The 27,975-nt window shown below is 45.5% G+C and overlaps 2 protein-coding genes across 12 annotated transcripts; one reads left to right on the forward strand and one right to left on the reverse strand.

The window, feature by feature from the left end:
* Positions 1 to 124: 124 nt before the first annotated feature.
* PCP4L1 (Purkinje cell protein 4 like 1) lies at positions 125 to 10,762 on the reverse strand. Its single transcript, XM_039363660.1, has 3 exons — positions 10,595 to 10,762; positions 1,795 to 1,849; positions 125 to 444 (listed from the first exon to the last, which is right to left on the reverse strand). The coding sequence occupies exons 1-3, from the start codon at positions 10,691 to 10,693 to the stop codon at positions 299 to 301; spliced, it is 300 nt and encodes a 99-aa protein (XP_039219594.1). The 5' UTR covers positions 10,694 to 10,762; the 3' UTR covers positions 125 to 298.
* A 2,265-nt stretch (positions 10,763 to 13,027) lies between these two features.
* Positions 13,028 to 27,532, forward strand: NR1I3 (nuclear receptor subfamily 1 group I member 3). Of its 11 annotated transcripts, none has more exons than XM_039363644.1 (11): positions 13,028 to 13,257; positions 14,251 to 14,377; positions 14,486 to 14,610; positions 18,026 to 18,326; positions 18,407 to 18,537; positions 21,300 to 21,496; positions 22,159 to 22,364; positions 23,096 to 23,241; positions 24,955 to 25,071; positions 25,701 to 25,806; positions 26,461 to 27,532. In XM_039363644.1, exons 4-11 carry the CDS (start codon positions 18,178 to 18,180, stop codon positions 26,597 to 26,599), a joined length of 1,191 nt encoding a protein of 396 aa, XP_039219578.1. In that variant the 5' UTR covers positions 13,028 to 13,257; positions 14,251 to 14,377; positions 14,486 to 14,610; positions 18,026 to 18,177; the 3' UTR covers positions 26,600 to 27,532. The 11 variants fall into 11 exon arrangements, with proteins under 11 accessions (XP_039219578.1, XP_039219580.1, XP_039219583.1 ...); XM_039363646.1 differs by having other exon boundaries at positions 18,093 to 18,326; XM_039363649.1 differs by lacking the exons at positions 14,251 to 14,377; positions 14,486 to 14,610 and having other exon boundaries at positions 18,093 to 18,326.
* The last annotated feature ends 443 nt before the right edge of the window (positions 27,533 to 27,975 follow it).

Below are 27,975 nucleotides of genomic sequence, written 5' to 3' on the forward strand. Positions count from 1 at the left end.
TAGACAACTGGTCGTAAGTCGAGGATGTAGCGACATCTCTCGCTCTGCCAGCTTCCGGCGAAGCAGAGTGGAAGGCGCGTGTGTGCTCAGAGGCCCCTTCCACCCACCCCACCCCATCCCCTCCCTTCCTCTGCTTTGAACATTTTTCCAGGACGTGCAAAAATTAAATTAAATGAAGATCAGAGGACCCCCCCTTCCTCGGGGTGGGAAGACAAGAGAGGAAATGGAATTGCGGCGGGTTTGGGGGACAGGAAAAGGAAAAGCGCGTCAAGGCGAGGCGGGAAGACTTCGGAAAGGCTCAGGAACTGGGGTCCTGTTTCCGTTTTTGGAAACGCCGGAATTTTCCTTGGATGGCAAGAGCAGCTTTCTCCGTTTCCGGGGCATTTAAATCAATATCAATTTCTTCCTCTTCGGGCTCCGTTTTCTTGGGGGTTTCGGCTTTGTCTGCAGGGAGAAAGCAGTCAGTGGAGTTTTTCAGCCTGGTTGCAAACGAGACCCTCGTTAGACCAAACAACGGCCCCCTCCGGCCTCCAAAATAAGTTGAATATTTTAGATATTTTTCCCGCCCAGTTCCCAGTTCCTCCCCCCCCCCGCCCCAGAAAGTCACTTGCTTTTGGCAATATTTTACTTACCAAATGCCACAGTCCAAATGCAGTTAAACCCCCCCCCCACACACACACACAGTTGTGCACCCCTCATCATTAAAACACACCCAGATTTTAAACATTTTTAATCCTTGGACAGTGGATGAAAAATTTAGCAAAGGAAACCAGGGTATCTGGGCATTGCGTTAACTTACAAGCGGACAGGGTAACCTAGCAACCAGAAGCGGACAACCACCTATAATGGAACATAGACAAGAGAGCATCACTGCTTCCACGTTGCCTAGCAACTGCTATCCAATAAGATGAGAGAGCATCCCTGCCTCTTTACCTTTATCCTTTTCTTGCAAAAGATACTGGGAAAGGTACCAGATAAGGTGCTGGGTTCAAGTTCTCAGCAACAGATGGCTCCTCCCTCTCCACCTAGCCTACCTCACAGGGTTATTGTTTTTTGGGGGGGAGGGCGAGGTGGTAATACTACCATGAGTTCAAGTCCTGCCTTAGCCAGGAAAGCCAGAGGGAGACTTTGGGCCAATCACCAGGAGATGGTAAGTTCTAGTCCTGCCTTAGCCAGGAAAGCCAGCTGGATGACTCTAGGCCAATCACCAGGAGACGGTGAGTTCTAGTCCTGCCTTAGGCACAAAAACCAATGGTTGACTTTGCACCAATCACCAGGAGATGGTGAGTTCTAGTTCTGACTTAGGCACGAAAACCAGCTGGGTGACTCTGGGCCAATCACCAGGAGACGGTGAGTTCTAGTCTCGCCTTAGATACGGAAAACAGCTGGGTGACTTTGGGCCGATCACCAGGCGTTGGTGAATTCTAGTTCTGCCATAAGTCGCGAAAGCCAGCTGGGTGACTCTGGGCCAATCCTCCCACCTACCTCACAGGGTTGTTTTTGTGGGGAAAACAGGAGGAAAGTGCATTGGATATGTTCACTGCCTCGAGTTATTGGTAAAAACAATAAAGGCGGGATACCAATAAATGAAATAATCCACAAAGAAAGGCACTTAAAAAGGAGTTTTTGACCACCTATCCCAGAAGTAAAGGCACAATTTACAGCCTCTGTGGCCTCCTCCATGTGCCTAGATAACATTCCTGGTTAATTGATTGGCATAAGTATATATATTCCCCCCTTCCCCCCCCCGTTTGACAGCCAAATCTTTGAGAATACCTCCAGGATCTCTCTCACCTTTTTCTTCCTGCCTGGGGACTTCTCTGGAGATGGGTGATTCATTGGAGGTCAGCTGCGGAGAAGAAAAGAGAATAAATTGCTGGGGAAAGAGAGAGAGAGACAGAGAGAGAAGGCGGTCACCAGGATTCGGATCCCCGCGGGGGTCCTCCCAGAGGGAGCAGCTTTGGAACAGAAGGCTGGCCTCGTGACCTATTATTATTATCCTGAACACCTTGTGGAATTGGTTTTGCGGGAGCTCCATGGTTTTTTTTTTGTCTTGCTTTTTTTATCCTTGCAAAAAGAAGCTTTTGTTTTTCGGAATTCTTTCTTTCTTCTGTGCATCCTTCCCAACACGAAGGCTGCATCAGTTTCCAAAGGTGTTTCACAAAAATTTATATGCCACAAATTAATCTGTTTGTCTATTCCTTTCCTCCCTCCCTCCCTCCTTCCCTCCCTCCCTTCCTTCCTTCTTTCTCCCATCCCTTCTATCTATCTATCTATCTATCTATCTATCTATCTATCTATCTATCTATCTATCTATCTATCTATCCATCTTTATATGTATTATTTATCTATCATCCATCTATCCATCCATCTCTGTCTATATTCCCTATTCTATCTATCTATCTATCTATCTATCTATCTATCTATCTATCTATGTATTATCTATCTATCTCTATATGTATTATCTATCTATCATCCATCTGTCTATATTCCTTATTATATCTATCTATCCATCTCTATATTATCTACCTACCTACCTACCTACCTATCATCTATCTATCCATCCATCCATCGCTATCATCTATCTCTATTATCTTTGTCTCTCTATTTCTCTGCCTTATCTATTTATCATCCATCCATCCATCTCTGCCTATCCTCTAACCCAATTATCCCTCTCTTTCTCATTTTCTTTCTCATTTTCCGTTTTAGACGCTTAAGACAAATATAACAATAATATGCTCTCCACGAATAGCATCACATAATAATACATAAAACGGTGAACAATACGCAACAATTCGGTGCCAGGTAGGTCGGGAGGTCTCTCTCTCTCTCTCTCTCTCTCTCTCTCTCTCTCTCTCTCTCTCTCTCTTAACATGTTATGGCATGCAATCCGTGTCCCGTACATTTCCACGCGACTCTGCCAGCCGCTTCAGAGTCAGACAGTTGAAGACAAACACGAGCCATAAATAATTCATTTAATAGGTGGACCAACGGCTGCGCCAAGAAGGAGAAAAGGGAGGTCACAAAAGGAGAAGCCAGTGTGTGTGTGTGTGTGTGTGTGTGTGTGTGTGTGTGTGTGTAGATGACACTAATGGACCTAGGGGTAGTGACCCTTCCCAAAGAGCTGGTGCGGCCCAGACTAGGTGCAGTAAGGAAGCAGGACCAGCTTGATTTTAAGGGAAGGTCACCTGGAGAAGAGTCTTATGCCAGGAAAGAGATTTAAACAGGTGTCTCTCTGGGTTGTGGTGCCCGCAAAGGTTGCTTGCTCGCAGCCTGGCTGGGAAAGTAGAAAGCAAAACAGCAGATTCCCCGGAGCAGCGCGCAGAGTGTGGCCAGCCGCAGCCTGTGCACGCAGAGGAAGCCATCTGATCTTTATTAGACCCCGGTGGGCAATTAAGCTGGAAAAGAGCAATTAAACTCTCTTTTTCTTTCCTTCCAATTTCTGAATCCATCCTGGTCACCCCGGAATTATTTATTATTATTTTTTTATATGCAGCTAGTCCTCAACGTATGACCACAACTGTTGAAAAGTGAGACACACACAGGAGCTTGTTTCCCAAGCTAAGCCTCCAAAACTTTTGAATTTACTTATTTATTGGGTTTTTAAAGCGGTCAACTCTTGTGACCCTGGGGCATGTGCCGAAATTAAAAACATCCATAACAGAGCAATATAAACTGGGATGGTTGCTACCCTGCCTCTCTTTCTCTGGGACTACCCCTCCCATCATCCTGACCCTCCGGATGGGACCCCCACCCTCGCAGAATTTGGAGGTGGGGATGCTGCAACTCAGCCCCTGTGCCCAAATTCTCACCCCCCCCCTTCCCTGGAATTTTGGAAGGCAGATTGTTCTTTTTTTAAGCCTTTCTCCTTGAGAAGAGGTCTCTCCTCTCCTTTCTCTGTTGCTGAGGCAACTGCAAATGCATCCCATAATGAGCACACCATTGCAGACAGGGAGAGACTAGAAAAGAGACAGGAGAAACAGCAGCATATGTTCCGAAGATCACCCAGGAAGAAACAAGAGCAGAGAAAAAAAAAAAGGCATTTTGGGGGGAAGATGAGAATAGGGGAAAATCCAGATGGAATTTGCTTCCATAAATGGATCTCTCTCTCTCTCTCTCTCTCTCTCTCTCTCTCTCTCTCTCTCTCTCTCATCTTTCTCTTTATCTATCTTTCTATCTATCTCTTTCTCTAACTCTCTAACTTTCTCTCTAACACACACTCTCCCTCTCTCTCTCTCTTTCTCTCTAACTCTCTTTCTCTAACTTTCTCTTTCTCTCTAACTCTGTCCCTCCCTATTTATCTCTCTCTCCCTATTTCTCTCTCTTCCTATTTATCTCTCTCTCCCTATTTCTCTCTCTCTTCCTATTTCTCTCTCTCTCCCTATTTCTCTCTCTCTTCCTATTTCTCTCTCTCCCTATTTCTCTCTCTCTTCCTATTTCTCTCTCTCCCTATTTCTCTCTCTCTCCCTATTTCTCTCTCTCTCCCTATTTCTCTCTCTCTAATGCTCTCTTTCATCTATCTATCTATCTATCTATCTATCTATCTATCTCTATCTCTCTTTCTCTTTATCTCTCTCTCTCTAACTAACACACACACTCTCTCTCTCTTTCTCTTTCCATCCATCCATGTTTTTAACGGGCTAAATCTTAATATGTGTGATATGCCATACGTTAAGTAAATCAATAAATGGAAAATACCAGCTCTTAAAAGTTCCCCACATCTCAGACAAGGGATATCAATCTTCAAACAAAGCCAAGCTAAATCAGCAGAGTCTTTGCATGCCATCTCCTGGGAGAGAAATCGAGCATAAGTAATTAAAATCAATTTTAGGAATTGTCAGAATTAAGGAGAAGGAAGAAGGGGGGGGTCGTCAATGCAGTCAGCCCGATTCATGTCCTTAGATGAGGATAGAGTCCCTCAGATGCAAAATAATAATAAAATAAAATAATAAAATAAATAATCAATAATCAATAAAATAATATAAAAAATAAAATAATAAAATAAATAATCAATAAAATAAAGTAAAATAAAGAATTAAAATAAACAAAATAAAACGAATAAAAAAATAAGGGTTTATTAAAAAAAAAGGAATATATTTTGTTCTGAAGGCTCTGCATTGTTTTGAATTATCATCCAAAATCCTTCCATTAATCTGAGTTGAATCCTGAATGTTGGAGTGCTTTGAAAGGCCGCCCACACCATACATTAAGAGATGGAAATTTGGCAATTCGGTTTGGCACTAAGTGGCAATAATTGCTATTGGCTTGGTAATTTTTCTATTAAAAATAATTTGATGTCTGGTTTGCTGCTAAACGGGAGAAGCAAGCAAGGATCTTGCTAAACCTGGCTGGGAGGCCAGAAGGAAAATCCATGGTTTGGAGGCTAAATTGGGAATTTTTTTAAAAAAGGCAGTCCTTGTTTCATGACCAAAATAGGACTGGCAAATCGGTTGTTAAGTGAATCGGTCACTAAATGGAACCATGACTATGCATATAGTCTTCCTTCGGCTTGGCTTTGCTTTAAAGTCTCACAAAGATTGTTAAGGGTGGGTTGCAACTTAAACAAACAAACAAACAATGGAGGTAGTTCTTATTTAACGACCGTATTTGCGACTGGCAACTCAAGTCATTAAACGAAGGGGTCACTACGTGAAGCCACAATTGTGCTTACAGTCTTACTTCAAAGCTTCCCTTTGCTTTACAGAGTCACAAAGGTGGTTAAGCGTGTTCAGTTGTTATATTTTTTTAAAATCACTGTCCTAACAGGGAACGGGCACTAAACAAGGCGGCCGCTAAACGAGGTGGCAAACTCCCTTCGTGCTCTTGCAAGAAAATCAAGTGAAACTCTTTCACGTTTTATTGCACCTTGATAAAGAGCTGAATAAAATTTGTGCAGTTTTTTGGATCAGCCCCAGGACTGTCTATCTAACCATGGGGAGGGGGGGACAGGGGCGCTGCAGAGACACCCCAATGGGACATGGAGGCGGGGAGGGGGAGAAAAGAGGAGACAAGCCCCTGAGGCATCCAGAAACTCTCAAGTTGTGTTAATTAAGTGTCCCCTTGTGTAACATTGCAGTCTTAAATTAGCCCGGTGCCAACTGGCTTTAGTTTTGCAAATCAATACCTTTCTCGGTTCTGCAACTTTAGCACAATCCCGACTCTTTTTATCCATTTTTCTTTTTTATTAATTTACATCGAGGTGCTCTTCACGAATCCTTCCTCTAATATCTCAGGGGCTGCCCCAAAGAAGAGGGAGTCAAGCTCTTCTCAAAAAGCGCCTGAAGGCAGGACAAGAAGCAACAGATGGAAACTGCACAGGTAGTCCTCCGCTTACAACTATATTCACTGAAAGACCGAAGTCACAACGGCATTGAAAAAAGGGACTTACAACCGTTTTTCACACTTAGGACCATTGCGGCATTCTCATGCTCGGGGGTCAAAATTCAGACGCTTGCCAACTGACTCACATTTATGACGGTGGCAGTGTCCTGGGGTCAAATTTTCCTTCCATCAGGGATGTCCTACAGCGGGCACAACCTCGAACCCAGATTAACAAACCAAGTTAGGGTATTCTCGCAAGAGGTGACGCTGCCCAAATGAAGCCACACGCACCCTTGACCGATGGAGCAGGGGGTTGGACTAGATGACCTACAAGGGCCCCTTCCACCTCTGTTCTTCTATTTCTATTTCTATTGACTTGCTTCCCCCAGCTTGCTGGGACACTGACTGAATTCTCCCAGGATGCTAGACTCCCAAAGGTTTTGTCTTGTGCCACGTGTCAATTAAGCCAACTATGATAGGTTGTCCTGACCAAACTAGGGGGAAAAAAAGGATGGATTTCCATTCCTGGCTTTCTCTGAATTTCGAAATTTTGTTCCCCTGGACTTTGGGGATGAGAGGAAGTCGGGAAGTTGGTTTAATCTGTTGATTAAATTGATTTATTCCACTGTCTTTGGAGGTCTCCTGGCAGATTGCAATTAAAACCCAACATCAGATAGGAAACTCGGGGCATTACAAATAATTAAACAGTTATCAACAAGGGCTGGCTTGAAAGGGCTGGCTTTCCAGCAAATTGTATGCCTTCGTTTATTTATTGACAAGGCTTATACATCACTCCCGTTGGATAGCTTTATGACATAACGGTGGGGGAAAAAAAAGGGCAGAGTTGAAAATGGCAAAACCCAGTGCCAGAGACGGATTAAAACTCTAGATTTGTCAAATTGCGGATTAATTGCGGAGGGGAAACAGCTCACAAATTTCTCCTCTGCAAAAGCCAGATTTTGGAAAAAAAAAAAAAAAAAGCAGAGTAAACACCTCTCAGCTTTGAGGACAATGTTATTTAACATCTATTTTCTGGGCTGCCTGTTTGATTTCAACGTTTTGAGCTCTGTTGATGCTAGTTTTGTCTGCCGCCCAGGTTTCTAATTGGAGTTCGGAGGCCGATAACATTCGGGTAAATAAATATAAATGTTTGAAAACACAGATGGGGGTTGAATCGGAGAAAGATAGCTCTGCACAGGCAGTCCTTGACTTACAGCTGTCCGTTTAGCAGCCGTTGGAAGTGACGACGCCACTGAAAAAGTTAGGGCCGTAAAAATAGGACCCCAAATTCATTAATGTATTGCACGCTCCCAAGGTGACTCGGTTCCAAAAAGGGACAGGACGCTGTTAAAAAAAAAAAAAGATAGAAAACCGTGCCTGCAGCGCTCCCAAGTTGAAAATATTATTTCATCTGCATCCCGCTCTCTCTCTCTCTGATTGCTCAATTAAAAAAAGAAAGTTTATTTAAATTTATTAGCGCTCGTGGCTTTATTGGCACAAGAATATGTCAGATTTGCAAAAAACGAGAGAGAGAGAGAGAGAGAGAGAGAGGGAGGGAAGGAGGGGGAGAGAGAGAGAGACCATTGACTTTCTGTCAAGTATGAGAAATGAATTATTAATTCCATATTTGGCTAGAATATATATGTATGGAAATTTGCACCGGAGCCATGCAGAAAAGCTAAATTTCCTCTGGCTTTATATAGGTTAGATGAGGGGGATTAACGTGCTTCGAAAACTCTTTGCTGTGCCCAGTTAACAAATTAATGAATGTTGTCAAAGTGACAACATTCCGGCGTTTCGGGGGATCTGGAGCTAATGGGGTAGAAAGACGGCCCCGATTTGAGTTCTTTCAAGAAAGTGAAACTTTGGCCAAAGTTACTGAGGTTAGGATTTAACGGACGATTCGAGAGGTATCGATGTGCATGTTTGTGCATGGAGTCGGCATCGAAAGGCAAATGTAAATGGTAAAAGAGGGGTTTCCCATAATAGCTCCCCTTCTGTGTTTTAAGTGTGTGTGAGGAAGACCTGGGGAGACTGGGCCGAAAGACGTTGCCAAGAGAACAGAAAGAGATAAGAGACAGCTCGGCCCTCGGAAGGGCTGGGAGCGTGGAAAACATCTCTCAACTTTGACAACTTGAAGATGTGGGGACTTCAACTCTTAAAATTCCCCTCCTTGTTCATCTCCTCCTCTTCCTTCTCGTCTATCCTTCTCCTTCACTGTCTCCTCCTCCTCCATCTTCTCCTTGTCTATCTTCTCCTTCACCTTGTTTATTTTCTCCTTCTCCTCCTTGTCTATCTTCCCCTTCTCCTTCTCCAGTCCTCCTCCTCCTCCCTGTCTATCTTCTCCTTCTTCTCCATCTTCTCCTTGTTTATCTCCTCCTCCTCATCTATCTTCTTTTCTCCTGCTCCTTCTCATCCTCTTCTCTTCTCCTGCTCTCCTCTTCTCCTGCTCCTCCTCCTTGTCTATCTTCTCCTTCTCCATCTTCTCCTTGTTTATCTCCTCCTCCTCTTCATCTATCTTCCTTCTCCTGCTCCTCATCCTCTTCTCTTCTCCTGCTCCTCCTCATCTATCTTCTCTTCTGCTCCTCATCCTCTTCTCCTGCTCCTCCTCATTTCTTCTCCTGCTCCTCCTCCTTGTCTATCTTCTCCTTCTCCTTCTTTCCATCTTCTCCTTGTTTATCTCCTCCTTCTCCTCCTTGTCTATCTTCTCTTCTGCTCTTCCTGCTCCTCTTTGTCTACTCCTCCTCCTCCTTCTTCTTGTCCTCCTTGTCTATTTTCCTCTTCCCCTTCTCTCCTCCTCCTCCTCCTCTCTGTGAATTTCCTGGGCTTAGAACCTCTTCTTTGGCAGATTACCTTCTTTGGGCCACTTCTAGTTCTCCTGCCAATGGATTTTATCAGGAGGCTCCAGAGTTTTTACATAATAGACGCACATCTCCCTATGCCTGGCCGAATCTCAGCCACTCTCCCCCCCACCCTCTCTCCTCTTTTGCAAAAAGTGGGTCTCCCTATTCCCCTTTGGCATTTGCACACTAGCAGATGCGTTGCCAGTGCTTCAGAGTTCCTGACATCTGCATTCGGATCCGAGCACACTCAGAGACACATAACGCACACATGCACATCGCCCAAGACAGCGGGATTTCGCTTCCCAGAAATGAATCTTCCGGATTAAGGGACTGAGTTTCCAAATAATACTAATAACACTAATAATAATAATAATAATAACAAAAACCTTCTGTTTCGCACGCACATCACGGAATTAATTTTGGGCACATCGCTTTGCTTTGAGGCAGCCTTTTTTGACTCTCTGCTCTCTCTGCCACTGATGCTCACAAATGCACCCTTAGTGGGATGAATGAATATAGCCAAAAAACACCCCCAGGCAGCCCACTGAAGCTATGGCAGAGAAGAGAATTTCCCCTCCTTGTAACCCCCCACCTCAAATCCCAGCATTTTTTTTTTTTACAGGATAGGGAACGTTCTTTTTTTCTTTTTTTTTAAATCCATTTATTCCCATCTCTCTTTGCAAGCAGGGTATAGCAAAGAGGCTTAAGGGGGTGAAAAACCAAGAACAGGAGAAGCCCAGAAATGTCCGTGAACAGAGGCAAAGAAAGGCGACCCTCGCAAAACAGGCGTGCAAATGGCACACTCAGCCCTGGTACAGTTCTCCAATTCCTCCCAGCCTTTTTTTAAGGCGCCCCGTCCATCTGAGCTGAGTCTCGTAGACGCCATGCTCAAGTTATCCCACTCTTTTTCCAGATTATGGTTGTTATTATTCTTAGTATTATTTTTTCTCTCCTCCTCAGTTGTCTTTCCTTCTTTTTTTTTGCTCACCCACCGTGCCCGGGGTGCCTACAGGTGCAGTGCGTGCCCTGCCAGCTTAGCCGTAAAAAAAAAAAAAACCAACCGGCGCTTGCAATTAAATTGATAGCGTGCAATTCAAAACATCCCCCCCCCCGTTGCAATCTAAGCTGAGTCTTTTCATTTGCAGGGGGGGGGTCTAAAATGGCTTGTCCTGGGATCACCTTTGGGGTCTTCTTTGCTCAACCAGGAAAGGCTGCCAAGCTTTTATTTTTTACAAAAGGGAAATCCGTTAGCCAAGCAGGAAGCTTCAAGCTGGTATATCCCCTTTGCCATCCTCCACATTTCCTCCTTCCGAATTCTTGCATTCTTCCCTTCCTTCTTTATCTTCTCCTTCTCCTTGTCTATTTTCCCCTTCCTCTCCTCCTCCTCCTCCTCCTCCTCCTCCTCCTCCTCCTCCTCCCCCTCCCCGTACCTTACTCATAGTGCCTGCAGTCAGATGCTCAGGATATGCTCCAAGGAAGATGCTATATATCCCTTCTTCTCTCTCTCTTTCTCTCTGCTGGGTTTTCATTCATGCACACAGCTTCTGCTTGAATTCCCAGCTCACTGGCACACTTAGCCTGCACTCAAGGTACCCGGCACTTTGATTGACGGGGCCGGGCAGCCAATGAGAGAAGCCAGGGCTTTCTACAAGCCCCTTTGCCAAACTGGAGCATAAACCAGCTTGGTGGTAGTAAACAAACTGTCTCTCTCTTTTTTTTTTCCCTTCCCTGTTTTTATTTTTTTAATTTAATTTAATTTTATTTTTTTTTTAGAAAAAGAGAGGAGCCTCAGTGAGATTGCACAATTCAGCAATTCTCTCTCGGAAACCCACAACGTCAGGCTGAGCCGTCGCTGATGGGCAGTGGATGCTAATGTGTGTAAAAAAACCCAAAAACTATCTCGTGCCAGTTTCTGCTGATTTCAGAAGAAATCCTAATTAAAGTTTGGTCAGTTTAGATCGCAGGGGGGGGGGTGTTTGAGATTTGGGAGGGGGTTTCCCAAGAGCACTGCCAAGATTTTTTTTTTTTTTTATAGAGAAGGGGCAAACATTGTGTGTTTGCAAGGCTATGGCTAGAGCAGTGTTTCTCAATCTTGCCAAGGTTCAGGTGGGTGGACTTCAACTCCCAGAATTCCTTGGCCCACCTGCTTTGAGATGGGTCCCAGAATTCCCCAGCTGGCGTATTTTGAGATCAGTGGACGTCAACTCCCAGAATCCCCTAGCCAGCCTGCTTGAAGACAGGTGGACGTCAACTCCCAGAATCCCCTAACCAGCCTGCTTGAAGACAGGTGGACTTCAACTCCCAGGATCCCCTAGCTAGCCTGCTTTAAGATGGATGAATTACCAGGAGACTGTGAGTTCTAGTCCCACCTTAGGCATAAAAGCCGTCTAGGTGACTTTGGGCCAGTCACCAGGAGATGGTGAGTTCTAGTCCCACCTCAGACATGAAAATCAGCTGGGTGACTTTGGGTCAAGCCTCACTGTTGTGGGAAAAATAGGAGAAGGGAGGTATGTTGGCTACATTTTCCACCTGGAGTTATTTTAAAAATAATTCAGGCCGGGTACAAACAAAGAAGGACGCGTCAGTCCGACCTGAGCAGGGGGTTGGACTAGAAGACCTCCAAGGTCCCTTCCAACTTTGTTATTCTATTAAATACAGCAACCATATTTCATTGTCCTCTTCTGCACCCAGGATACATCTAAATTCTCCCCACCCCACCCCAAATCCATTTAAACCTGATTAAAACCTTGTGTTTTTGTCTGCTTGGCCCTCTTTGCTCAATTTTTCCCATCATATTTAATTTAAAGCTCAAAGAGCAGAAGATAAAAAATTCATGGGGCACAGACCAGCCTGGGGGGGGGAGGGAGAAGAAAGAGGGAGCAGGTTGAGCGATGACTTAGGGCTGTCTTGGCTCTTTTCTTTCCTAAAACCCCCACATATCTGGGGGCCCAAACAGGAAACCATTAATCAAAGTGGAAAGATCAAATTTGATTTCATCAAAAAAAAAAAAAGGCACAGCAGGACTTCAGGCTACGCGAGGGCCAGGCTGATGCTAGTGCTGGGCAATTTATATTCCATTTTTTCCACTCTTTTTCTCTCTCTCTTTTTGGCAACTAACCGCCATGTGAAACTGCCTTTGGATATCAGTTTATTACTTCTAGCTTGTTTAAAAATCTTTTTTTCCCCTCGGCTGGAAAGCCTGCCTTATTCTGTTTGTCATTTTAGTATTTATTTATTTATTGGGGGGGGGGGAATTCAACAGATGCTCAGCTGATCCGACAAGATGATTCTAGCCTTCTTGAACAAACCACGATCCAGACGGATCCTGCATCCAACTGGGGAGAGAGATTGTAAAACTGGGGTTTTGCTAATCCGGGCAAAGATTTACTCCGATGTAGAAATCAAGAAGTCTATTTGGGAAGCCCCCAAAGGTCCTCAACGTTTTTCATACTTATGACCGCCGCAGCCTCCCCAGGGTCACGTGATCCAACTTCAGACGCTGGGCAGACGACTCACATTTATGACGGTTGCCTTGTCCCGGGGTCACATGATCCGCTTTTCAAAGTCGATGGGGCCAGCCAGATCCACTTAACAACGGTCTTAACTAACTTTAGGAGCTGCGGCAAGGAAAGTCGTAAAACGGGACCAAACGCGATTAACAAACGTCTCGCCTTAGCAACAATTGGGGGCTCAGTTGTGGACGTAAGTCAAGGACCCCCTGTGTACATTCAACCCTCCTGTAAACCCAGTTCAAACGGAACAAGCTGACTTCTTGTCCACATGCCTCAGCCACTCGCAGACAATCGGGCTGTGAGTTGTGAGTGTTCTCATTTGCCTGTCAGGAACCAAACGGGTTTAACTTCATTCCAGGAGGATTGCAACAAACATTACCTGGACTCGGGGCCCCGCGAGGCACATGGGTACCTGCCGGTGACCCTGGACAGACATGGGGGACCCCCAGAGGTTGCAAAGCAGGCTCCCAAAAATTTGTTACTCGTCTTTGGGCTAACGGCAGCCTGGCCCCAGAACTGCAGTGGGACACCAGCAACCGGCCCCAGTTACAGAAATGTTGCTCAAGACATCCAGGTAACAGGTAAGTTACTGTGAATAAAAACACTAGGTGTGACAACTTGTCTCTGTGTTTGTGTGTATGAGAGAGAGAGAGAGAGAGAGAGAGAGAGAGAGAGAGAGAGAGAGAGAGAGAGAGAGAAAGAAAGAAGAGAAAGAAAGAGAGAAGAGAGAAAGAGAAAGAGAAAGAAGAGAGAGAGAGAGGAGAAAGAGAGGAGAGAGAAAGAGAGACAGAGAAAGAGAGAGAGAGAAAGAAAGAGAAAGAGAAAGAAAGAAAGGGGAAAGGAGAAGAGAGCTAGAGAGAAAAAGAGAGAAAGGGAGAGGAGAGAAAAAAAAGAAAGAAAGAAAGAGAGAGAGGAGAAAGAGAGAGAGGAGAGAGAGACAAAGAGAGAAAGAGAGAGAGAGAAAGAGAAAGAGAAAGAAAGGGGGGGGGAAAGAGAAGAGAGATAGAGAGGAGAAAGAGAGAGAGACCAAAAATTATTTAATTTTCACACTATTATGTTGACTCGGTCAAAAAGGAACCACCGATAGTCCTTGAGTTACCATCGTTCGTTTAGTGACTGTTCGAAGTTACAACGGCACTGAAAAAAGGGACTCCTTGCATGTCCCTGTCCAAAATCTCGAATTTAAATTCTACCTCGCAGGACTGTTGATCTCTAGGCAGAATTCAAACAACAAGGAACCTATCAATCTATCTAGAGCCGACCAGCACCCCTTTTCACGCTTTAACGACCGCGGCAGCCTCCCCAGGATCATGTGATCAGAATTCAGACACTCGGCAACTGACTCCTATTTACGACGGTCGCAGCGTCCCGGGGATCACGCGATCCCCTTTGGCGACCTTCACTTAACGACCGTGTTACTCACTTAACAAAGGCAGCGATCCACTTAACAACCGTGGCCAGGAAAGTCGCAAACTGGGGCAAAAACCCGCAGAACCCATTTCTCGCTTGACCCCCCCCTAAATTTGGGGCACCATTGCGGTCGCAAGCTGAGGACCTCCTGTGCTTTCTTTCAGTGCCGTTCGTAACTCGAAACACATGGTCGTAAAACGAGGAGCGGCTGCAATCTTGTTCGAAGGAAGTTTGGCATTGGCGCTGTTGGTGTTTGGGCACTTCTAGCCCTTCTTCCATCTCTCCAGCTGGGTATTTTCCCCTTCCCTTCTTCCCTCCCTCACCCACAGGGCCAGCTGGCACTTTCTCTCCTGCTTGCTCATGGGTTCAAAGTACAACCTGTCTCCTCTCTTAATCAAGGAAAATTAGTCTGGATCTTTCCCCCCACCTGCGCGTCAGAGATCCCCAAATCCGTGGGGAAAATTAATCAAGAGGGTTTTCAAGCGTCGGGAAGAGCGGGAACGTCACTCCGCAAATAAAAGCAGGTAAAGACGGGCACGAGATGGAGGATCACCGGGTGGCCCACGACGGTTCACGGGTGGCTGGAGAAAGCAAGACAGATCCTGGCTGGATTTCACAAAACGGCGATCCAAATTTCCTGCATTTAATTGGGGAGAGCGAGGGTGTTAAAGGATCGGCGCTGAGTTCTCACGTTAGACTTGATTTTTATTTATTTATTTATTTTTAAATCGGTGGTCTTCCCACTTGGCAATAATTTCATCCTTGTAAGCAACCGATTCACCTTTTTGAAAAGCAAACAAACAAACCAGAACTATCTTTCTGGTCAAAAACAAACTTCATGGACACACAAATGAGTCCAAAATGTCTGTTTCCTAAGCCACCGTCATTCTCTTTACGGTCTTTTTCATGTCTGAGCTACAGAACTTACGACGGTCCTTTTAGTGACCGTTCCAAGTTGCGACGGTGCTGAAAAAAGGACTTAGGGCCGTTTTTCATAGTGATGACAGTTGCAGCGTTCCCCCGAGCTCAGCTGATGAAAATGAAAACACTTAATGACTGACTCATATTTACGACGGGCATACTAGCCCGGGGTCACGCCATCCCCTTTTGCGACCTTCTGACAAAGCCACTTAACAACTTGGTTACTAACTTCACAATTGCAGTGATCCACCTAACCGCTGCAGCAAGGAAAGTTGTAAAGCGGGACAAAATTCGTTTAACAACCATCTCGCTTAGCGACACAAATTTCGGGACTGTACGTCGAGGGCCTGCGTAATGTGTTAATCATTGTAAATATGGAAGAGGATGTCCTATGCAACAGGGTTGAAACCACAGCTGCCAGTTCTTCAGCTGGGGTTGACCTTCATTTGTGTCGCTTCGTTTCCAGGAACATTTGGTGTCGCAATTTATTGGCGTAGTTGTGGTTGCGTGGCTTGGAACAACTTGGCTTTTTGATAATTGACTGATGAAAAAACAGGATAAAGCGAGCGTGATAGTCATTACGGCTGGTTGACCGGTCAGCCAGATGTTTGTGTGCTTGTTTGTTTTAAAAATGGCGTTTTTATCCACCCACTAAGTCCTTCTTGAGGACCTGGGCCAGACAGATGTTGAAAGGTTGTAAAGGTTTTGTGGCAAGATTGTCAGTTCTTCCAAGCAAAGCTGCCTTTTGCAATTGACCGATTGGGATTTTGTCAATAGCGATGGTGTTCTCTTATTATTATTGTGGTGGGTGCACATTGTGCACATTTCAGCCAGATGTTTCGAGTCCTTCCCAAGGACCTGCGATAGGCAGATGGGGATGCTTGACGGTGTGGAAGTGATTGTTGCAAGATGTGCCAGGGAGAGCTGCTTTTTTTGCAATGAAAGGGATTTTGTGGATGTGGTGATTATTATCCTCATTATTATTATTATTATTGTCATCGTCATCATCTTTGGCTCAAAGAGACTTTTTTTTCTCTCCTTCTTTTCTAGGAGAACCATGTTGGTCTGTGATAGTACTGTAAAAAAAAAAAAAATCAGGATTTTGGTAGCATCTTTTCCAGCTTTTTTTTTTTTTTTAAAGCATCAGCTGCAGCTGCGGCTGATGGATGCATTGTAGTCTGTACATTTCGTACTGTAAGTTGCAATCCCCCAAAGCAGTTTCCTCTGGTTAGTTAGAAAAAGTGCCATTAAAATATTTCTGGTATTTTTTGCTTTCTTTCTTTCTTTCTTTCTTTCTTTCTTTCTTTCTTTCTTTCTTTCTTTCTTTTTTTCTCTCTCTTTTTCTGTTTCCTTCCGTCTCTTTCTCTTTCCTTCCTTCCTTTTTCTTTTTCTTTCTTTGTCTCTGTCTTTTTTTCTCTCTCTCTCCCTCTTTCTGTCTCTTTCTTTTTCTCTGTCTGTTTCTCTGTTTCTCTCTTTTTCTTTCTGTCGCTTTGTTTTGCTCTCTCATACTTTCTCTCGTTTCTCTGTGTCATATAATATATGTGGGTATATGCATAATTCTGTATTTGTTTATTGTCATGTTTATGTAGTGTGTATTGGAGGTGGTGACCCTTTGACAGCTGTATGGAACGAAATTTCATTTTAACGTATGCCGATTAGTGTACATTCAAAGTGACAATAAAGTTATTATTCTATTCTATTCTATTCTATTCTATTCTATTCTATTCTATTCTATTCTATTTTATTCTATTAATTTTACTCTGCTCTGCTCTATTCTATTCCTCTGTCTTTCTATTTCTTTTTCTTTCTCACTCTTTCTCTCTCCTTTCTGTTTCTTTTTCTCTTACTCTTTCTCTCATCTCTTTCTTTTCTGTCTCTTTCTCCTGCTCTGTCTCTTTCTGTCTCTTTCTCTCTCCCCCCCCCCAGCCTTTGCTTTGTTTTTTTCTTCCCTACCAGATTGCATAACTCTTGTCCTTTTACACACCCACGAATGAGCAACCAAAAGGAGGAGTTGAACCATTTACCCAGGTGCTAAGAGCCTTAAGCACAACACTGTGCATGCTCGGCTTGGCTAAAAGAGGGCTGGGTAGTTTGGTACTTTTCTTTCAGCTTTATTTTTAGTTAAACCTTTTCCTGCCAGCAAGCAGGTCCTGCCTTGGAGCTGAAAGGTGGCTTGTGGGGGGAACCTAACATGGACCTAACATGGAAAGGGAGGCAGGAAGTAGGTTTGGCTAAGCAAGGATTAACCCAGGGTGTGTGTCCATTATTGGTAAAGCTGCTGCTGCTGCTGGCGGGACTGGATTTTTCTGTGTTTGGACTGGATCAGCCCTTATGTGATGAGCCCTCCAGAGTCACTTAGCTGAGATGGGTGACCATATAAATCAAATTAATATTAAATATTGAATGGAATAGAATAGAATAGAATAGAATAGAATAGAATAGAATAGAATAGTGGAATGGAATGGAATGGAATGGAATGGAATAGAATAGAATAATGGAATGGAATAGAATGGAATAGACTAGACTAGACTAGACTAGACTAGAATAGAATAGAATAGAATAGAATAGAATAATGGAATGGAATTGAATGGAATGGAATGGAATAGAATAGAATAGAATATAGGATAGAATTAGAATAGAAATAGGGAATAGAATTAGAATAGAATAGAATAGAATAGAATAGAATAGAATAGAATAGAATAGAATAGAATAGGAATAGGAATAAAAATGGAATGAAATGGAATAGAATAGACAATAGGGATAGAATAGAATAGAATAGAAATAAAATAATAACATATAGTATAATATGATAATATAACAAATATAATAATATAGTATAATGTAACATAGTGTAATGTAATATAATGTAATGTAAAATATTACATAACCTTCAAAAGTCAGGATGGCCCAATGATAAAGACCTCACCTCCAGATTGGGGGGACCTGGGTTCAAGATCCGCTTTAGCCAGAGAAGCTCCCTAAGCAGACTGTGAGTTAGTTTTTTTTTTTCCCTCTCAGCCAGCCTACCTTGCAGGCTTGTCGTTGGGAAAAAAAATTAAGGAGCCCTGGGCATTTCCTTCCTCAGCCAGCCAGCGACTCCCTTTAAATGACAACGAAAGGAGGCAGGTGAGTCTGTGACATTTCTCCCTACGGAGCCGGCGCCTGGCAACATGCAGAGTTCCTCGGACGGTGAAGGCAGAAGCCTGTGGGGTGAGCCGGACCTGGAAGCCGAGGAGAAGACCTGTGGCGTCTGCGGAGACCGAGCCAGCGGCTACCACTTCCACGTCATGACCTGTGAAGGCTGCAAAGGGTTTTTCCGGTAGGCCTGGATGGATGCGGGCGCACACAGGTTACTAGTCCTCATGACTCCCACTCAAGCTTCTTCCCCTTGCCTTGCAGGAGGACGGTGCTGAAGGGCATCCAGTTCACTTGTCCTTTTACTCAGAGCTGCCTGGTCACCAAAGCCAAGCGGCGACAGTGCCAGGCCTGCCGGTACAAAAAATGCCTGGCGGTGGGGATGAGGAAGGACAGTAAGTGTCTGGGAGCCAGGATCTTCTTATTTCTCTTTCCTTTCCTTTCCTTTCCTTTCTTTCTTTCTCTTTTTCTTTCTCTGCCTCCCTCCTGCCCTATCTGTACTCCTTCTTTCCTCCCTCTTTCTCTTTTCTCTTCCTTTTCTTTCCCCATCCTTTTTTTTCTTTTTCTTTCTCTGCTTACCTCCCTCCCTATCTGTACTCCGTCTTTTCTCCTTTTCTTTTTCTCTTTATCTCTTCCTTTCCTTTCCCTCTCTTTTTCTTTCTTTCTTTCTTTCTTTCTTTCTTTCTTTCTTTCTCTTTCTTTTTTCTTTTTCTTCCTTTCTCTCCCTCCATTCCTTCCTATCTATAGTCCGTCTTCTTTCTTCCTCTTTCTCTTTCTTTCATCTCTTCCTGTCCTTCATCTTTCTTCTTTTTCTTTTTTCTCCCTCCTCCCTCCCTCATCTTTCTCTCTTTCTCTCTTCCTTTCCTTTCTCTGTCTTTTTCTTCCTTCCATCGCTTCCCCCTCCTTCCCTCCCCTTCCCCTTCACATCCATTCCTTCTTTACTCCTTCCCCTCCTTCCTTCCTTCCTTCCTCCCTTCTTTCTTTCCCTTCCTTCCTCCTTTCGCCAAACTGAATTTGTTTTCAGTTTCCTTCAGTGAAGAGCATTACTTCCTGGCCGGTTTGCTAAACCATGGTTAGCCCAACAGAGCTGAGTACTACGTGTAAATCCATGATTCAACTGGTGGGGATGGACTGTAGCTTATCCAGGCACATAGGAAGCAGGGCTACCGGGTGGGCGGGCTTCCTTCAATCCTCCCAAAGTGGATGATGGGAACCGGAGTCAAGTTCCCAGCTCCCACCCCCAGCTTGGCCTGCTGTCCTTCTGCTATTCCAGCTCTGCCAATGGTTTCCTGGCCAGAGGGTTGTGAGAATAAAATCACAAGGGATCCCTTGTAGCAGCTCTTAAACGCAAAGCCAGGAGGAATAAATTGCATTTCTCTGCCTTGCCAGTGGTTGGAATTGTAACGAGCCCTGGCAGCCTTTGGGGCCAAAGGGCTGCTTTCTCCAGGGAGAACTTGTGGGAGATTCCCCCCCCCGTGGGGGGAAACCCCCAGAGCCTCTGCAATAGCTAGGAGGGGGAAGCCGCCTCAGACCCCCCCCCCCAGAGTCAGTGGGGCTGGGAAAGCCAGATAGAGGCGCATGCCCAGCAGGCTTTGCCTCTCCATCGATCAGCTGGATTATCTTTTATGGAGGAAGGGAAGGGAATTGGAAAGCAAGTGAAAAGAGAAAACAGAAAAGAGAAAAAAGAGAAGTGAGGGAGGAAGGGGGGAGATGGAATGAGGAAGGAAGGAAGGAAGGAAGGAAAAGACAGGGAAAGGAAGAGAGAGAGCAAAAAAAGAGAAAGAAGAGAGGGAGGAAAGAAAGAAAGAGGGGAAAAAGAAAGAAAGAAGATGGAATGTGGAAGAAAGAAAGAAAGAGAAAGAAAAAAGAAAGAAAAGATGGAATGTGGAAGGAAGGAAGGAGGGATGGAAGGAAAAGACAAGGAAAGGAAGAGAGAAGGGAAAGAGAGGACAAAGAAAGGAGAGGAGGAAAGAAGGAAGGAAAAGACAAGGAAAGAAAGAGAGAAGGGAAAGAGAGAGGACAAAGAAAGGAGAGGGAGAAAAGAAAGGAAGGAAAGAAGGAAGGAAGGAAAAGACAGAAGGAAAAGAAGAGAGAAAGGGAAAGACAGAGAGACAGAGAAAGAAGAGACAGGGAGAAAAGAAAGAAAAAAAAATAAAGGAAGGAAGAAAGGAAAGATCAGCCTGGGCCCCAGATCCAGCAAGGCGCTTTGGAGCCGCCACTGATCCAATCGAGGTGAAATCAGGATCCAGCAAAATGCTGGATTTCTCCCCCCCCCCAGGGCATGCATGGGGGGGCGGGGGGAGCACAGAAACCCGGAGCGCAAGATGGCAGCTGCAGCCACTGCAGGCGGGCGAGGCGTGATGCATTGCAGTCTTGCCTTCTGACCCGCAGTCCCCATCCCGTGCAGGGAAACGGGCAGATAATAGACACTGCAGCTGTCCTTGCCTGCGGGGGCAGGGGGTGGGAGTCCAGGGGGGCCTCTGAATAACCTTTTGGGGTGGGGGGGGCAGAGAGAGGCTTGAACACCCCCCCCCCCAACCAAGACAGAGGCTGGCAGGGCAAAGGAATTTGAGACCAGCCAGCTGCAGGGTTTTTTGGCAAGCCGGAAAAAAGCAAGCAAAGTTGGAAACTAACATGCTAAAAAAAACAGAAGCGGAAGGAAGGAAGGAAGGAAGGAAGGAAGGAAGGAAGGAAGGAAGGAAGGGAGGGAGGGAGGGAGGGACAGGGAAAGAAAGAGAAATAGTGACAGAGAGAAAGAAGAGAGAGAAAAGGAAGGAAGGAAGGAGAGGGAGGGAAGGAGGGAAAGACAGGGAAAGGAAGAAAGAGAAATAGTGACAGAGAGAAAAGGAAGGAAGGAAAGAAGGAAGGAAGGAAGAAGGAAGGAAGGGAAAGGCAGAAAGATAAAGAGTGACAGAGAGAAGAGGCAGAGAGAACAGGAAGGAAAGAAGGAAGGAGGGAGGGAGGGAAGGAAAGACAGAGAAAGGAAGAAAGATAGAGAAAAAGTACAGGAAGGAAAGAAAGAAGGAAGGACAAGGATTAATCATAAGTCCCTTTTTTCAGTGCCATTGTAAATCCGCACAGTCGCTCAACAAACAGTCATAACCTGAGGACTACCTGCACACCAGAATCTGAACTCCGATTCCCTTTTTTCCCGCAGTGATCATGTCAGAGGAGGCCCTGTACGCCCGCCGGGCGCTGCGGAAGCGGAAGCTGCAGAAGAGCCCCCCGATTCTCCCAGTCGAGCCCCTGGAGGATCATGGCCTGTCTCCGGAGCAAGAACAGCTGATTGAGATCCTCACGGAAGCCCACAAGAAACATTTTGATTCCAGTTTCTCCCCGTTCATCCACTACCAAGTGAGCAATTAAGAAGGATGGATCTCCTATTTTATTTTTATTTTTTTTCCCCTGCAAAAGCCTCTCTCTCTTCCAAGTCAGCATTCCGGGGCTCCATTCTCACAACTCTCTTAACCCGGGTCAGTTGTAACCCGGGTTCATTTGGGTTGGAAGGCAGTCCCAGAGTCGGGTGTCGAAACCGACGTCGGGCTCGCTCGTAACCGACAGTCCTCGGCTTTACGAACACAGAACTGAGTCCCAAATTTGACTTTTTGCCCCCTTTTACAACTTTACCGGCCACGGTCGTTAAGCGAATCGCTGCAGTTGTTAAGTTAGCCAAGAAGGGTGTGAAGTGAATCTGGGCTTCCCCGTGGACTTGGCTGCTCAGAAGGGAGCCAAAGGGGATCGGATAACCCTGGGCTATTGCAACCGTCAGAGGTACACGCCAGTTGCCGAGCCTTTGAATTTTGATCACGTGACCCTGGGGATGCTGCAACGGTCGTAGGTGTGAGAACTGGTCCTAAGTCCCTTTTCTTAGTGCCATGGGTAACTTCCACCGCTCACTAAACGAATGCTTAAGTTGAGGACTGCCTGTAATAGCGGACGGGGCCGTCTCGCTCCTGGGAAAAGGGGTCGCGCACAACGTCCCCGGTGAAGGCATCTCACCCAGCTTCTCTCTGCAGCCGCCGGTCCGTCTCCACGTCCACAATCCAGAGGCTCAGGGTTCTCCGGAAAGCGCCTTCCCTTCGCTGTATCTTCTGCCCTCCCACGAGGACAACGCCGAGGAGGTCCTTCCGGATGTCTTCTCCATCCTGCCGTTGCTTGCCGACCTCAGCACCTTCATGATCCAGCAGGTCATCCAGTTCGCCAAGGCCATCCCGGCTTTCAGGTGAGGGGTGTTGGGGGGGGACAGACCCCTGTTCTCTTGGTCCTCTCTGTCCTCCCTGGGGTTGGGGTCTCGTTCGCTTCGGATCCTCCCTGTGGTGAGTCCGGCAAGAACAGACCCCATCCGTGGCTGAATGGTTGCTGGAATTGGGCATGTCTAGTTTAACGAAGAGAAGGACGAAGGGGGACAGGAGAGCAGAGTTCCCACGTCTCAGGGGCTGCCCCAAAGAAGAGGGAGTCAAGCTCTTCTCCAAAGCGCCTGAAGGCAGGACAAGAAGCAACGGATGGAAACTGATCAAGGAGAGAAGCAACCTAGAACTAAGGAGAAACTTCCTGACAGTGAGAACAATTAACCAGTGGAACAGCTCGTCACCAGAAGCGGTGAACGCTCCAATACTGGACATTTTTAAGAAGAGCCTGGACAGCATTTGTCTGAAATGGTATAGGGTTTCCTGCCTGAGTGGGGAGTTGGACTAGATGACCTCCAAGGTCCCTTCCAACTCTTGTTTATTCTATTCTATTCCTATTATTATTCTATTCTATTCCTATTATTCTATTCCTATTATTATTCTATTCTATTCTATTCTATTCTATTCTATTCTATTCTATTCTATTCTATTCTAATCAAACAAAGCCATTCATCAAAAGGTGGAACAAATCAAGCCGGGATCCAGTTGGATCTTCTTAAGAGCATCACCCAGCTTCTGTCTAACCTTGATCCTTCTTCCTACTCAGAAATCTACCCATGGACGACCAGATCTCCCTTCTGAAAGGAGCCACGCTGGAGATCTGCCAGATCCAGTTCAACATGGTCTTCAATGAGGAAACGAATACTTGGAAATGTGGTCCACATGGCTACACCATCCAAGATGCCGCCCTGGGTAGGTCGGTGGGGGGGGGGGTGTTGGGAAGAGATTGTGTGCCTCTTGTAAATTCACAGGTTTGTATATCACACCAGACACTTCCATGGGCAGGGAGGAGCTGTCCTGAGCTGCCTCTACATCCACCTTATGTCAGAATGCTAGGGAATTCTGGGAATGGAAGTCCATCCTCTTAAAGCATGCTGGCTGGGGCATTCTGGGAATGGAAGTCCATCCTCTTAAAGCATGCTGGCTGGGGGATTCTGGGAATGGAAGTCCATCCTCTTAAAGCATGCTGGCTGGGGCATTCTGGGAATGGAAGTCCATCTTCTTAAAGCATGCTGGCTGGGGAATTCTGGGAGTCGAAGTCCGTTTGTCTTAAAGCAGGCTAGATGAGGAATTCTGGAAGTTGAAGTCCATCCCTTTTAAAGTTGCAGAGACTGAGAAGCAGACCCTATGCAATAACAAAACTATTTTTAATTTCTTTTTCCGAGAAACAGAACGGACTCGGCAACAGGTGACGGGAAAGACAAACCAAACAGCCAAGTGCGAATGCATATTTCATTATCTGCGAGAAAATATTCGCTCCCTTTTTAAAACACCCGAGAGAACTTTGCTTGCATAAAACCGTATCGACCCTTTCTCCAGTCCCCAGATCGAAGACCGAGCCATCATCCCCAGCCAAACACACAGCAACGATTCTAAATTATAAATATTGTGATTATTTAGGCTGCCGCTCGGTTCTATACCTCCATAATGTTTAATCTCTAAATTTGGGGTGTGTGTGTGTGTGTCTGTAATGCAGAATGACACAGTATATTAAGCAATGTACAGATTGCAGACAAAAAAAGAGCACTGATTAATTTATACGCTGCAGTATAGAATGTGGCTCACCCCGACTGGCGCCGTGATTAAAAGAGGCTTGGCTAGCTTGTGGTTCCCCGAAGGTTGCACACACAGCCTTTGAGCTGCAAAACAAGCTAACTATGATTGGTGGCTAGGCTAGGAGAACCCTCTACCCCCATCCGGCCACTGAAAAATTAATTCTCAATTAATTAAATTGAGAAACCTGCTTTGAGTTTGTTCAAACCGGTGGGAGCGGATCTAATGGGCAAATTAGTGCTATCAAACAAAGATGTGGAAGGAAAAGCTTGAGAGGTGGTCCTCGGCTTACGACAGTCCGCTTAGTGACTGTCGTAAGTACGACTCCCAAGAGCCTTCACTGCCAACGAGGCTGCTGGGAATTGTAGTTCAACCACCGCCTGGAGGGCTACAGGGGGTGCCCCAACTACAGGGGTGTCCCATCCATTTCACACAGCCACTTCTTATTCTCCCCCCTCGTCATTGAGACCCCCATGGGGAGGATTTAATATTATTAAGACCCTGGATAAACCATCCTGGACATCTGGACGGGTGGTTTTTGTTTGTTTGTTTGTTTTTCCTCCAGCCCAAATTGAACAAACAGTAATTAATCTCGGGGGAAGAGATTAAACAGCCATGAAGCCAAGCATGGAAAAGAGATTATGGAAGGGAGGGCGGTTCACAAGGGCGTCCAATTGCAGTGGCCTCTGGACTCAATTTTTAACACTGCCAGGGTTGTGCGAAAGCACCCTCCCGTGGCCAAACAAAGTATTATTTTATCCAAGCCAGGACAGAAAACCAGGTTGGCTTTAAGAATGTGACACCCCTCTCCAATTCCCCCCTACACCTTTTTTTTTTCTCTTTTTCCCCAAGCTGGCCTTCAGCAGGTTTATTTAGACGCGCTGCTTAAATTCCACACCAATTTGCGGAAACTGAGGCTGCATGAAGCCGAGTACGTTTTGCTGCAAGCCCTGGTGTTGTTCTACCCAGGTAAGACCCCCATTTCCGAGGGGGGGCAGGCTCTATCTCACACACACACACACACACACACACACACACACACACACTCAGGGGAGATGAGGATTCCTGCCCTGGATGAGGGGGGGTTGGACTAGATGACCTCTAGGGTCCTTTCCAGGATCATCCTGTACTAGGATCCTATCCCATTGAACTCCTGCCCTAGTCAGGGGGTTGGACTAGATGACCTCTTAAGGTGATTTCCAGCTTTTCTGTTCAAGGGTTCTATGTCCTGGATTCCCACCCTGGCTAGGGGTTGGGCTAGATGACCTCTAGGGTCCCTTCCGGCCTATTCGTTCTAGGATCCCATTCGTCGAATTCCGGCCCTGGTCTGTGTGTATGTGTGTGTGTGTGTTGTTGGACTAAATGACCTCTAAGATCATATCCTGCTTTTTTTTCTGTTTCCAATACACTGAATCCTGCCCGAGCCAAGGGGTTGGACTGGATGACCTCTTAAGGCCCCCTTCCAAAGCTTTGCATTCTGAAGCTGAATTCCCAACAAGCCTAGGATGGCTTCAGCAGCCCCTTTCCTTTTCCTTGTCCCGTTTCGCTTCATCGGGGACCACCCCAGCCTTCCTCCTCCTCCTCCTCTTCCTTCGTAGATCACATAGAGGTGACTCAACGGGAGGAGATCGACCAGACCCAGGAGAAGATTGCCCTGACCTTAAAGAAATACATCGACCGCTGGCACCCCTGGCCCGAAGGCAGGTGAGACGGAAGAGCGTTGTTAAATTAGACACACGGTTGTTAAGTGAATCTGGCTTTGATCTCCCAGCCTGCTTCGAAAGTGCTGAAAATTGAGCTTTTCCCGTTTTCTTTGCTCTTCTCTGCCAGGTAAGCAAATATTTAAAGCACAGCTCAAACTGCTTTATAGTTTCCTTTCTTCTTCTTTTTTTAAGAATTAGCTTTCCGCAACCTCCAAATGAAAACGGCTTTGGGTGAACGGCCTAGAAATTATTTCAAAAGGGATGCCTGAATTATAGGGAGTCCTCACTTTACAACCACGGTGGAGAGCGGAATTTCTGGCAGTTGATAAGCAAGTCAACGCCGGATTTTTGCTTTTTGGCCTTCTTCTGCTACAGATCTTAAGCGAATCACTGCCGGTTTCAGTCCATGGGCAAAGGCAGATTCGCTTAACGACCGTGGCAGCGATTCCCTTAACAACTGTGATGGAAAAGGTGGCCAAAATGGGGCAATATTCACTTAACAACCGTCCGGGCTTGGAAAATATTGGCCTAGGCCAGGGGTAGGCAACCTTGGCTCTGTTATGACTCGTGGACTTCAACGTCCAGAATTCCTGAGCCAGCACGGAACAAATGGAGCTGATGGTTTTTTAAAAAAAAACTTTTTTTTTTCCTTCAGGTTTCTCTACGCCAAACTCCTGCTGCTGTTGACCGAACTCCGGTCGCTGAAAGTGGAAAACACCCGTCAAATCCATCATATCGATGACAGACAGAATCTCTCCTCCATGACGCCTCTGCTCTCCGAAATTATCAGCTAAAAAAAAAAAAAACCCCGGATTGGGACAATCTCTGCTTGGCAAAAATCCTAAAGGGCCGAGTCAGGTGGTCCTCGAATTACAGACTGTTCATTTAGCAACCGCTTCAAAGTGACGATGCCGGCGGGAAAAAGGGACTCGGGGCCGTTTCCCAGCCTCGTCACCGTCGCGGCAGCCCCAGGGACAGGCCATCAAAATTCAGACGCTTGGCACAACCGACTCGCATTTATGACGGTTTGCCTATCACAGGACCCGCCAGCCAGCCAGCCAAGTGAATTTTGCCCCATTTTTGCCACGGTCATTAAGGGAATCTGCCTTTTCCCATTGACTGGACAGCCACTGTCTGAAATGGTATAGGGTTTCCTGCCTGAGCAGGGGGGTTGAACTAAATGACCTCCAAGGTCCCTTCCAACTTTATTATTACTGAAACCGGCTGACAAAGAAAAGTGGATGGAAGTCGGATTCGTTTAACGACCTTGTGATTCGCTTAGCAAAAGAAGGGAAGGCAGATTCGCTTAACGACTGTGGTGAGAAAGGTCGTAAAAAGGGGCAAGTTTCACTTAAGGACTAACCACAGAAACAATGGACTCAATTGTGGTCGTAAGTAGAGGACTACCTGTACAGCCAGAAAAAAAAACCCACCCCAAAATCTGTGCTCAGTTCTAGCCAGCAACTTCCTAAAGCTTCCCCTTGCCTGCAAATATATATATTTGTGATTCATTTAACAACTGTGGCAAGAGACTGTCGTAAAATGGGACAAAGCTCCTTAAGAAATGTCTCACTTAGCAAGGTAGTTTGGGCTCCATTGTGGAGCTTTCTGAAATGCTATTTTGCTAGTTTCTAGCTAGCACTACCAGGAAAGAGACTTTTTCCCCCTGCTTTTTCAGTAGCACTTTAATGGTAGCATTACTTAAATAAAAACATGGTTTATTTTTCCATATTGTTTTTTCCCTCTTTTGTGGGTTCGCTCAAAAGCTTTCGCTGCAGCTTTATCAATCAATATTTTCTTTTTATCCATCATCTTTCTGTTCATCTGTTCATCTATTTAACTATTTTATTTTTATCTTTCATCTATTTCATCCATTTTATTTTTATGTATTTCTTATCTTTGTATCTATTTATCTATTTTTAGCTAACCTCTTTTCTACCATTTTCCTTTTCATCTATCCTTTCCTTTTTAATCTTTCATCTTTTCTTCGCATCTTTCTTTTTGAGTTTATCTGTTTTATTTATTTATTTATTTATTTATTTATGAGACTTATATATCACTTTAAGTGCAGGCACTCTCTAAGCGGTGTACACCAGTAAGCAATGTATATATATATTTACATTGCCCCCAACAATCTGGGTCCTCATTTTACCTACCCCGGAAGGATGGA

Source organism: Crotalus tigris, unplaced genomic scaffold (assembly GCF_016545835.1).
Source record: "Crotalus tigris isolate CLP2741 ecotype Arizona unplaced genomic scaffold, ASM1654583v1 scf7180000019553.37968852642:3898890, whole genome shotgun sequence".
NCBI lineage: Eukaryota > Metazoa > Chordata > Lepidosauria > Squamata > Viperidae > Crotalus > Crotalus tigris.